Genomic DNA, 12,423 nt, shown 5'->3' with positions numbered 1-12,423 from the left:
AAGAGGAAAACCCTTTTTAACCCCTCCTTGGACAACTTTCTAAACTTTGCTGGTGTGGACTCTACTCCCGGCTCCAAACTGCTTCTTGGGTCCCGAGTAGACCTACCAGCCAAGGCTTTGTAGATTCTCCAGCTGGAGTCCATTGGAACTGTGTTTCCCCAGAATTTGGTAAGAAACAAAGCTTCTCTACAGGTGGAGCTGATTCGCAATCCTGTAGCTAAGCTTTCAACTGTAAGACTGAACAAAAATGGCTCCCTTTCCTTCCTGAACCATGGGGAAAGGGGCGGAACTAAAAAAAGCAATGATGATAGGCAGGCGGCTGCAAACCAAGGGAAGCCACCTTATTGCAAAATGCATGGAACTTTGGAATACATGCAAACATTCAAAGAAAGAAAAGGAAGTTGGTGCTCCTGGTACAGCCGTACCAGCACAATACATAACATCCGTGTTATATGGTTCAAATGGTTTTGGGTCTTGTTCTGCTTATCCACATGTATCCTGATTTTTTAACTGTGAAATACTGGAAGGCATGGCTTGAGAACCATAGCTGGTCCATAGGATCTCACTGAACATTGGGCCCTCTGGATTTCCATGAAATCTCCTTAAATTTTGCCTGAAATGTTTTGGCTGCCAAATAAGTCTTTGGGGTCAGTCAGTTGGTGAGGACAAGAGACAGAGCCTTCTCAGTTATGGCCCCTCATCTGTGGAACTCCCTCCCCAGTGAAATTAGATCTGCCTCCTCCCTACTGACCTTCAGGAGAAAACTAAAAACATGGCTCTGGGATCAGGCTTTTGGTCAGTAAATAGGAACAGTGCAATAAGAGTCTACAAAATAGCATAATGATGACGCAGACTGGCCCAGGAATATGACCTGGATTGCGTGATTTTAACTGATTTTTTATGTTATGTTTTAATTGGTCTGGATTTTAATGCTTTTGTTTATACATCGATGTATGTATATATGGGTATTTAACTGTTGCCTTTGTAAGGACACCCTGATTCCTCTTTGGGGTGAGAAGGGTAGGATACAAGTGTGGGAAATAAATAACCAAATAAATTTATCTTTATAAAATTCTGTTTTGGAGGACTTCTTTCCCCGATAATAAAAAAACAACAATATAAATGCAACCCAAATGGTTATGAATGAAGGATTATAATTTCCAGCTGCATAAAGTGCACAGCGTAGTACACATGGAATCAGCAGATATTGAAAGTGACCTTCTATCTAGCCTCAATCATATGCTCACTGCTGGCTTAAAGCAAGAAAACACAGCAAAGGAAAAAACTTAATTACAGTTCTTCTTTGATGCCAGCTTTTCTCTCAAAGCCAAGACAAAGTGTGTGTCTGCATTCCAAAACTTCCTAAGGAAAAGAAATAGGAGGTAAACTTCAAGTCCTTCCAACTGTGCCAACTTTTCATTCTGATCAGCAGAAGAATATCTGTTAACCAAACTGCAAGTTCCATCCTTAGAAGCAAATTGCATTAGGAACACGCAGCTTCCTTTTTTATTCACAACATTTGCTGACATGAAGCAGCTGTTCCAGAGTATTAAAAGAAGAAATGGGTTTGCCAGCTCTGATGATGAGAGCAACCTGTTGTTGATAACATACATTTCTTTTGCCTTGATAGCCTAGGAAGGAACAATGGCTCTTTTCTAATGCCCAGCTTGGCAACACTCACCCTCCATGACTGTCCTAGCAGCTGTCTGCGACAGACAGTAACAGTCTTGTTTGTCTTGCATAGCCATTCCTGCAGACAAATTCATTGCTTCTAAAATACTTAGAATACTTCTTCTAAAAACTATTCTAACCCAGTGCTGCATTCTGACATTTCAAAGAAGAACTAGGAAAAACAATGCTGGCACAGTAATGGATAACCAACAAAGTACAGTAGAGTCTCGCTTATCCAACTTAAACCTTCTTGTTAAAAAAAAGAAACAAATCAGTTAATGGATTCCATTCTTTCTTAAAACTACTCCAGGACTTTTCTCTTATCAAAGGTAATGCTTTGTCCATTTCGACCAATTCCAGCATTTTCATCCTCTAGTCTTCCATCTCTTTGCATATAACAATTTTGCTGCAGTTGCCATATATAGAAACAGCCTCTCATGCTTCTTCTCTACTTGTTTATCCAACTGGCTTGTGGCACCTTGACTCAGTTTCTTTTTCTGATACATGTCCAGGTTAGCCTTGGACTTTTTTTACCTTTTATCTTAGAAAGACAGCCTACACTGAGAATAAATGTATGGAATGAAGCAAACCTGTGTCAACAATAGATGCCACTTTCATTTAGAAACCCACATGTCAAATAGGTTTTAAAACCTAGTCTTAAGAGAGAGCAAATGGCTTAAACAATTTAAAGCTACATTAATGACCTCTCAGTAAAGCTTCACGCATGGCCTCATTTGGAGAACTATATCTACTCCTGGTTACCACCTTCAATGTTTTTTAAACTGGGAAGCATTCAACACACAGACATAGGCAGATGGCAAAAGGTCCAAATGCCCATTAAAAGGGCTGAAAGATGGAGATGGGAGAGCTACCATGGGGCAAGCTAGGGTTATTGGTATGCGCTCAACAAGGGCTTACAGCATTAGTGACCTGGGTGAAAGCAAATAATGTTGTTGCTTAAGGTAGAGAAAAAAAAAGATCCCCCTTCCCCAGTTCATTCCATATACAATTCCCAACTGGACAGACAGGTATATCTTATTTCAAAATGAGTGACAGACAGAATTTGGTAAAAAAACCCCAAAAAAAACAACAACAACCCCAAACCGAACCACTTTTTGAATGTTATGGGGCAGTATCCTTCACCATACCTAAGACAGCAGGATAGCTTGGTGTGGGTGGTGGTGGTAGGGGGATAGCAAATATGCATTGCTTCCAGTCTACTAAACCCTCCATTTGTGGCAGCTGTCTCACTTTACCCAATGGCAGAGCCAGTCCCTGCCCACCTCTAAGTCTATTTCTATCTTTCTGTGCATACACTAACCTGCTCCTTATATTCACATTTCCTACTCTACAATTTCATATTATCTTGTGAAAACACAACTTCCTCTCCATTTGCTTGAGGGTTCTGTATATTTTTAGTATATGCAATCAGCAGCACCATTTTTGACAAACTAGCAGCTCTGTCCTGCCCAGCAAAGGAGTACAGCTAAGAAGCTTGGGCCCAAAACTCACCAGGGCAAAAGCCTCTCTTACTTGCAGTGAAGGAATCCCTATTTATTTTTAGCTTATTTATTTAATGTATGTCCATCTTTCTCCCAGAGTGGTACCCAAGGTGGCTTGCAAGAGCAATAGGTTAATCATCTTATACAATGGTATACGTAATTCTACTTATAATGTACAACATGTGCAGTTTACTGCTGGCGATAAAGACCTACATTCTTCCTCATCTGTGTCTCTCCTCCAGGAACCTTTTTGAAACTGTTTTTCTTCTCTTAGGCATTTATAACAGGGTTACATTCTTTATAGTTGCTTCTATCTTATCCTTAATTTAGAAATGTGTTGGATGATTAAGAAGTGTTTTTGTTTATATATATATATATATATATATATTCAACAGAAAATCAAAATGTTTACACATTCCTTTTGTTAAAAGAAATGCTATGGACCTTACACTGTTAATCTCCTGTGAGCGCAGATACCCTGTAAGTAGGCAATGTTACTATGTTAACAAAGGTAAAGGTTTCCCCTTGACATTAAGTACAGTCATGCCCAACTCTGGGAGTTGGTGCTCATGTCAATTGCTAAGACGAATAGCCGGAGATGTCCATAGACGCCTCCTAGGTCATGTGGTCGGCATGACTGCATGGAGTGCAATTGCCTTCCCGCTGAAACGGTACCTATTAACCTACTCACATTTGCATGTTTTTGAACTTAATGTCAAGGGGAAACCTTTACCTTTGTTAACATACTAGGTTGGCAGAAGCTGGGGCTAACAACGGGAGCTCACCCCACCTCATGGATTCAAACTACCAACCTTCTGGTCAAAAAGTTCTTCAGCTTCAAGTTTTAACCCACTGCACCACTGCAGCCCAAACTAAAGCCACCCCAAATGGGACTCGAACCCATAATCCCTGGTACATATGTTATGTGTACCATTTTAAGATTTGAAAGGACGAGGGAGAAGGGAAGAAGAGGAAGGAGAAAAAGATCCAAGCAAAAGTCAACTTTCTCTAGTAAATTTTCCGGCTGAAATGTGCTTTCCTCTTTTCTGTGTCTAAATTTAAACAGTGACTCTTGCTGATTTCACAACCCAAATCAAAGTTCAGCTCCAAAGAGTTGGGCATGGTATCCATGGCTAACCTTGCAGCATCAAAGGCTATAGGAAAACTTGCTTGCACCAGAAAACACTTTGCATAATCCCAATGCATTTTTACTAGTAAAAAACAAACAAAACACCAGATGATTGAAGGAATGCAAACAATTCCCTAAAGAGGTGATGAAGTATCCATCTCTAGGTGTCTTCGAAAATAGGCTGGACCGCTCCCTGCTGGGGATGCTCTGTGCCGTGCAGAGGGTTGGATTTTATGGCCCATGAGGCCTTTTCCTGCTCTATGATTCCATGACTCTATGGTATTTAAAACTGTGAGAGACATTTGAAAGATTAACTTTCTTGTTGTGATTCAGTCTAACTCATTAAATGCATGTTTGGGTTGCTGTGAGTTTTCTGGGCTATATCACCATGTTCTATAAGCATTCTCCCCCGACGTTTCACCCAACTATATGGCAGGTTGTTAACCTCTGAGGATGCCTGCCATAGATGAGGACAAAATGTCAGGAGAAAATGCTTCTGGAATATAGCCATACAGCCAAGAAAACTCACAGCAACCCAATGATTCTGGCCATGAAAGCCAATCATGATGCATGATTGTTTGGGGGGGGGGGGAGGGGTTGGGGGTTCTTATTATCAACTCACCCAAGGACAGTATTTGGAAAAATTGAGGTTGTATGATAGCCACCAGAATTCCCTAGTGGCCCTAATGGCTGGAAACGGCAAGCTCATCCCGCACCCCACTCTGGCTTTGTTCATATGACTGCTATTGGATAAATAAATTTAAATAAGTCAATGGATATTTGAGCTTCTATTTGAAAGTCATGGTAACAGCATTTCTACACAAAGGAAATGACTCTAGGGAAAGAAGCCTGAGCCCACAGACCCGCCTCTCCCCTAAAGTATCTTCCACTTTGCTATTCTATTAATAAGGATACTAAGCACCTTTCCTTCATTCTCATTTCCTTTCTGAAGAAATATGTAGCCACAGTGACTCACAGCACACTGACAGCAGAGGAGGAAAAAAAATGGCACATAGCCTGTTGTGGCAGCTGCCCACTTATCACCATGTGAGTCAGAGCTTGGAAATGTCACATTTTTGTACTGCATCTCCCAGAATCCTCCAGGGAACATGGCCACTGAAGTATAGTTCAGAAAAGAATCTAGGAACAATTAGAGGTAAGCACAATATGCTAAAAACTGCTTTTGAAAGACCCACTTTCATGGCAATACTCCAAGTATGTCCAGCCATATTGTTCTGCACACTTAAGAGATGGGGGACATGAGAGAAGCCCCCTCACAGGATTGTAATACATCCGGGCATCCCCTGGGCAACGTCTTCGTAGACGGCTGATTCTCTCACTCCAGAAGCAACCAGAAGCAACTTGCAGCAATGGAGGACCTCCTTGCAGCAACACCAGAGGCACTCCAAGTGGCCAGCTACTGGTCAAAGGACATTTAATCAACTACCAAGCTTGCAAACTCTGTTTTGTCTGTTTGTTAAAAATTTGTTAAAAATGTAATACAATTGTCAGGTTGATACTGACACAATAAATAAATAAATAAATAAAATAAATACTTAAGAGAGATTGCACAACTTCACAATAGTCCTCAAAACATTGTACAGAGGTGAAGGGCAGTAGTGCATGGTGACTCCAATACCAGCTGAACAACTAATTTGCTCCACATTTTGGTCCAAACATTGATGAAGTTATTGAAGCAGCTAACCCTAATTTGGCAATATGATTCAGCACCTTGGACAAGTCAAGTCCTTTAAAATTTGGTCAGAGCAGATTGACTGCTTCCTTAAAATTGCAACCATCCACTACTGGATGTAAGCCTTATATCTTGGAGTTGACACGGAGAAAGACAGGAGGCAGAAAAGTCCTAGGATCATCCTCTTTTCCTTACAGTCTGTGATGACAAAGAATTCTCTTACAAAATCCAATCTAACATTTGTCTGTACAATTAAAGTGAGTTTACAACTTTCATACCTTTCAAATATGGAAGACCCAACTTCTCTTTCATTCCACTATCTGTGCTTCTGAGGTTTACCTGAATCCTGAAACAATGAATGGTGAAGCATGTGCCTTCCAGGCATTTTGAGGACCTCAGAAACCCAGTACCCTCACTTCCCCATGAGGGGTTGTCACACATAAAATTGGGGATCGGGATCAATTAGGCAGAATGCAGGACTCCAAGGTCCAACTAAAGTTTGTTGTGGTCTTCTCAACTCTTGCCAACAACCCATCAAGTAAAATCATCATATCACCTGCCAGAGCCCTTTAAGCCTACAGACCCTTCTTCTCTTATTCCATCTGAATACATAATGTGTGCACTGTAGTGCCAACATCAACTCAGTTTCTTCCCCCTCCCTTCCACTAACAGGAACTTGTTTTTTGCGACAGTATATCTTGGGAGCCCCCAGTGGCACAGTGGGTTAAAGCGCTGAGCTGCTGAACTTGCTGACTGAAAGGTCACAGGTTCGAATCTGAGGAGCAGTGTGAGCTCCCGCTGTTAGCCCCAACTTCTGTCAACCTAGCAGTTCGAAAAATATGCAAATGTGAGTAGAGCAATAGGTACTGCTCCGGTGGGAAGGTAATGGCGCTCCATGCAGTCGTGCCAGCAACATGACCTTGGAGGTGTCTACAGACAATGCTGGCTCTTTGGCTTAGAAATGGAGATGAGCACCAACCCCCAGAGTCGGACACAACTGGACTTAATGTCAGGGGAAAACCTTTACCTTTATCTATCCTGGTAGAAGAGCTGCAGAGCTCTTGTGGCCCTAATCGAATGTAGTACAGTAAGCTGGATTTTGGAACATTCTGCAAACCAAGCTGGTTTGCTATCGTGGCAGTTGTTCTTGTGTGCTGACAAGTTGTTTCTGATTTATGGTGACCTTAAGGTGACCCTAACATGGGATTTTCTTGTCAGAATTGAATGAGAGGGATTTTTCTCTGGTTTGTCCAAAATTATCATGGAGTTTTCTGGGACTGAGGATATGTGATTTGCAGAAGGTTACCCAGTGGGTTTCCATAGCCAAGCAGGGATTTGAATCCTGATGTCCCAGTGTCCTTGTCCAACACTCAGACCATTATAACATGCTGGTTCTCCAAGGCATACTTATTTAGAATAGTTGCCTATTATAGGCTTGTGCACACACAAAGACTAAATAAACTTTACACTTCACAGCAAGACACAATACAGCTGCAAGTTATACAGAAAGATTATGCCATTAGATAAGAGACGCCATATGCTTCCAAGAAAGGCAATTGCCCGGTCCTTTATAACCCATTCATATTTCCCATCATTTTTCTTTTTTCTTTCACAATAAAATTCAACAAAGTGGGCACAAACCTGAATAGCTTCATTATGCCTTTTGAATATTATCTAGGAGTCCATCACCTGGAACTACTTTGGTTCAGGAGCCCATGGAAGTGCAGTGGGTTAAACTGCTGAGCTGCTGAACTTGCTAACCAAAAGGTCAGAAGTTTGAATCTGGGGAGAGGGGTGAGCTTTTTTTGTTAGCCCCAGCTTCTAACATCCTAGCAGTTTGAAAACATGCAAAAGTCCGCTAGGAGGGTCACAACCCTCCATGAAGTCATGCTGCCCAAATCACCTTGGAGGTGTCTATGGATAAATACCAGCTCTTTGGCTTAGTTATGAGATGAGGACCACCTCCCAGAGTTGGGCACAACTAGATTTAATGTCAAGGAGAAACCTTACTTTGGTTCAAGATATTAACAGAACTCAAGTCCAATAAGATTCTGCTACAAATCATCACTGTAGTAACCATAGACATAAATGTTATGGGATGAACTCCATCCACAAGTTTGCCCATTCTTCCCATTGATTAAACCAGGCACGTCCAAAGTCTGGCCCAGAGGCCAATTGATTAAACCATGCATTTATACTGCATGTGCATTTGAAAATTTCTATTCATATGTTTCTAATGTGGACTTTCCACATCTGTCCACATCAGTCTGTATACTAACAATCCCATAGCACAAATTGCAGCAGTTCATAGCCACTCCAAAGCATGCAAACTGAGGGAAAAAAATGCTGGAGTTGATTCCTCACTTGTCTATATTTTATATCTTTGTGTCAATGCATCTTTGAGTTAATAATTGGTTCTAGTCATCAAAGATGAGACATCTGTATCTGACGATGTGGGATATGTAATCTACAGACACCTATACTATTGTAAATATTTTCAGTCATTAAGATGCCAGAAAACTCTGTTGTTTTTTGGTGCAACAGGGTTACTCCTCCAAAGATGACAGAACTATGGCGATTGAAGTTGTTCACCTTGAACAAATATTGAGTCACTGCTGAGATAGGACTGATACTCCCAGATAAATTCATTTGAAATAGCCTCCTAAACTATGTTAGTTTATTTTGACAATATTATGGCAGATTGGCACACTGATTTTAAAGGATTTCAAAGAAAAGGAAAAGAATAGCAGGTATGAGGCAACCACAGCATTAAATAGTCCTGAATGCTTGCTTATGTTAATTCCACTGAACCAAAACATAGAATCTGTACCAGTCTAATTTGAACTGAAATATGCAGGCACATCTCAGCATGTGTCTACATTGCAGAAGTATTCCAGGTGATCCCATTTAAACTGCCATAGCTCAATGTTAAGGAATCAATGGGCTATATGGGGCCAGAGGAGGGTGACTAAAATGATCAAGGGTCTGGAGAAAAAGCCCTATAAGGAGCAACTTAAAGAGCTGGGCATGTTTGGCATGAAGAAGAGAAGGCTGAGAGGAGACATGATGGCCATGTATGTGAAGGGGAGTCACAGGGAGGAGGGAGCAAGCTTGTTTTCTGCTGCCTTTGAGACTAGGATGCAGAACAATGGCTTCAAACTACAGGAAAGGAGATTCCACCTGAGCATTAGGAAAAACTTCCTGACTGTGAGTGCTGTTCAGCAGTGAAACTCTCTGCTCCAGAGTGTGGTGGAGGCTCCTTCTGTGAAGGCTTTTAAGCAGAGGCTGGATGGCCATCTGTCAGGAGTGCTTTGAATGCAATTTCCTGCTTCGTGGCAGGGGGTTGGACTGGATGGCCCATGAGGTCTCTTCCAACTCATTGTATGGTCTCATGGGAGGTCTCTATGGCTAATTAGGGACTTGAACCCTGGTCTCCAAACGCCCAAACCACACCATCCTGGCTCCCATTAACATTTTGCTCCCCCCCCCCTCGCAAAACTAGGGACAACACATGCATGTGATTGTCACAATTAGCAAGTCTTTTGCCGAGAAATAATCAGTTCCAACTTATCTATAAGACTATCAGATTAAAACTGATATGAAATGTTGTGCATGCAATATTTTTACAAGTTAATAAAACTGTGTTTTATCTCTCGCTTCCTCAACACCAAAACCCACGTTCCTTCCTTTATAGTTATCTTTTTCATAGATCGACTATAGGGCAGAAGATGACAGAAGACATGTATAATGAGATTTTTAATTTATTAATGAAAAAGCTAACTTAAAAATAGTAGTAATACCTATTTGGGGAACATTTTGCATCCCCGAAAAGTGCATCTTTACATATAGCTACTCAGAAGCAAGCACACTGCAATCAGTGAGTCTAACATCTAAGTGAGGATGTTGCTTATACTATTTCTATTATATTCTATACATTATATATTATTTCTAGAGTTGCTTATATTATTTCTATACTACTATTATCACTGTTATTGTTGTTGTTGCATGTCAAAAATAGATATGGCCATCCATCAAAACTATTATCTGGGCAGCTTTTTCTTTCAAACTAGCAAAATAAAACATTCTATTTAATTGGTTGCTGTGAGTTTTCCAGGCTGTATGGCCATGTTCTAGAAGCATTCTCTCCTGACGTTTCACCCACATGTATGGCAGGCATCCTCAGAGGTTGTGAGGTATGTTGGAAACTAGGCAAGTGGGGTTTATAGATCTGTGGAATGTCCCCGGTGGGAGAAATAACTTTTGTCTGTTTGAGGAAAGTGTGAACAGACATTGCACAGATATATATAAACTCCATTTGCCTGGTTTCCAACTGACCTCACAACCTCTGAGGATGCCTGTCATAGATGTGGGTGAAATGTCAGGAGAGAGTGCTTCTGCAACATGGCCATAAAATGTATTTTCGAAGGCTTTCAAGGCCGGAATCACTGGGTTTTTGTAGGTTCTTTCCGGGCTGTATGGCCATGTAGAGGCATTCTCTCCTGACGTTTTGCCTGTATCTATGGCAAGCATCCTCAGAGGTAGTGAGGTACCTCTGAGGATGCTTGCCATAGATGCAGGCGAAACAGCAGGAGAGAATGCCTCTAGACCATGGCCATATAGCCCGAAAAAACCCATGGCCATAAAACCTGGAAAACTCACAGTAACTCAGTGATTCTGGCAAAAGAAAAGCCTTTGACGACACATTGAACATTCTGTTGCCAATTGGCTAATTCATGGATGGGACACCACCAACAAATACTGTTGTAGGCTGTATTTCAGAAGAAGGAACTGAGTATTGTTCTCCTTAGAAAATGCTTTGAAAATTTATCAGGATGTCATATGTCAACAGACATATATATAAATACATACACACACACAGTATGCATTGAACATTTTATTGAACATTGAACAGATGTTCAATGTTGTCACATCCATGTATTAGCCAGGGCTGTCCCTGCTTAGCTTTCAAAAATCAGATGGGAGCTATTGTTTTCAGGATATCTTTAGAAAGACAACAATCCAAATGCAAAAAGCTCTCTCCTTATAAAGTTGCAGCTTGTCTATTATCAATAGCTGTACACAGTAGATAAATCTGTAAAATCAAATCTACACAAACCCTTCAATATGCAATTGCAACAAGCAAAGTTTGCTACTCACGTTCACTTTCATTTTGCCACTTTCTCTTAAAGCCTTTCCTGGTCCATTAAGGCACGCTGGCATTAAAAAGGTATCTGGCTTGCCTCCTTGAACTAAATCAGGACTAGCAACCAAACAGCAGAAATCCTCTTGTGTCAAATTGCTTGCAAAACCTCCTTCGCCTAATTCGCTGCCCAAAGACGGTGGAGTAATTTCAGAGTGAATTTGAGAGAGGAAGGAACTTCATTGCACAGTTCTTTTCTCCTGTGTTGCAATTGGCCTGGAGAGATCCCCATGCAAATGAGGTTCTGAATATTTAGCATCCCCAGGATCAAAGGGAAGATGAGGATTGGGCAGATAAAAAAGTCATTGGGGGAAAGAGAGAGATAATTCTTTAAAAACAACAATGACATATAATACAAAGAAAACCTCATAAAACAAATGTAGTGCAAAGGTTTTCTTATTCTACTATGGGATTTTAATTTTTTTCATTACTGCTTTACTCTTCAATTTGGCTCCTGATACGCTGAATTTTAATTATTCTAAAGTCTCAGCATTGTTATCATCTTGAATTTTAACTACCTGGCCTTGCTTCAGTGATTCCATCTCAAATTACCCGAAACAAAGTCTTAGGAATTATATCTTTTTAAGGGTGAGGGTGGCACAGAGGGTGGATCGGACAGAACAAAGCAGAAGAGAGCCATGAAAATGAAATACTTTCACTGGGGGCTGGCTATTCAAATTGACCATCTGGTCCTGGCTGCTTAATCACTTTTTAACATTCTCTGGTTTGGGTGGATCCTCCTGGGATTTGTTTACGCATTGCTTTTCTCTTTTGTCTCCAACCCCTCTCCCCTTCCTCCACCACCTTTGTGTAAAATAGACCTTACTCTTATTACACTATGAAACACGATTTTTGTCCCTGGGTTATAAATGTCATTTTCTGATTGGTTCTATCATAAAAACATGGAAAAGGTTTATTAAACTGTAAAGTATTTGTTTTTGCGGGACAGCCTGCAGCACATTTTGCTATAGTTTTTCAATGAACATCTCATCGAGTCTCTACCAATTCAACATAGTTTGGGCAGCCATAAAAATGAAGATTCTGGAATATAACAACTATTTTCAAAATAAGTACTGCACAATTAAATGGGAAATAATACATTCAAACCAGGAACAGATTTTTCCCCCAAATTTTGTTACATAGTGTTAGGTATTGAGAGAGGTTTGAATGTATGAATGGGTCTCAGACACATTCATCTTAAGTGGGTCTTTATTTAAAGAAAAGACAG

At 40.8% G+C, this 12,423-nt stretch overlaps 1 protein-coding gene across 1 annotated transcript in view; it reads right to left on the bottom strand.

Moving 5' to 3' along the window:
- CASS4 (Cas scaffold protein family member 4) overlaps positions 1-11,491 on the bottom strand; it is a 32,911-nt gene extending 21,420 nt beyond the window's left edge. The window contains exon 1 of the mRNA XM_060772071.2: positions 11,153-11,491. Within this exon, the coding sequence (XP_060628054.2) occupies positions 11,153-11,215 (63 nt within the window). The 5' untranslated portion in view covers positions 11,216-11,491. The remainder of the gene's footprint in view (positions 1-11,152) is intronic.
- Between the last annotated feature and the right edge of the window lie 932 nt (positions 11,492-12,423).

The sequence above is a fragment of the Anolis sagrei genome, chromosome 4 (genome assembly GCF_037176765.1).
Source record: "Anolis sagrei isolate rAnoSag1 chromosome 4, rAnoSag1.mat, whole genome shotgun sequence".
In the NCBI taxonomy this organism is placed as follows: Eukaryota; Metazoa; Chordata; class Lepidosauria; order Squamata; family Dactyloidae; genus Anolis; species Anolis sagrei.
This window is presented reverse-complemented; position numbering and strand designations above follow the sequence as displayed.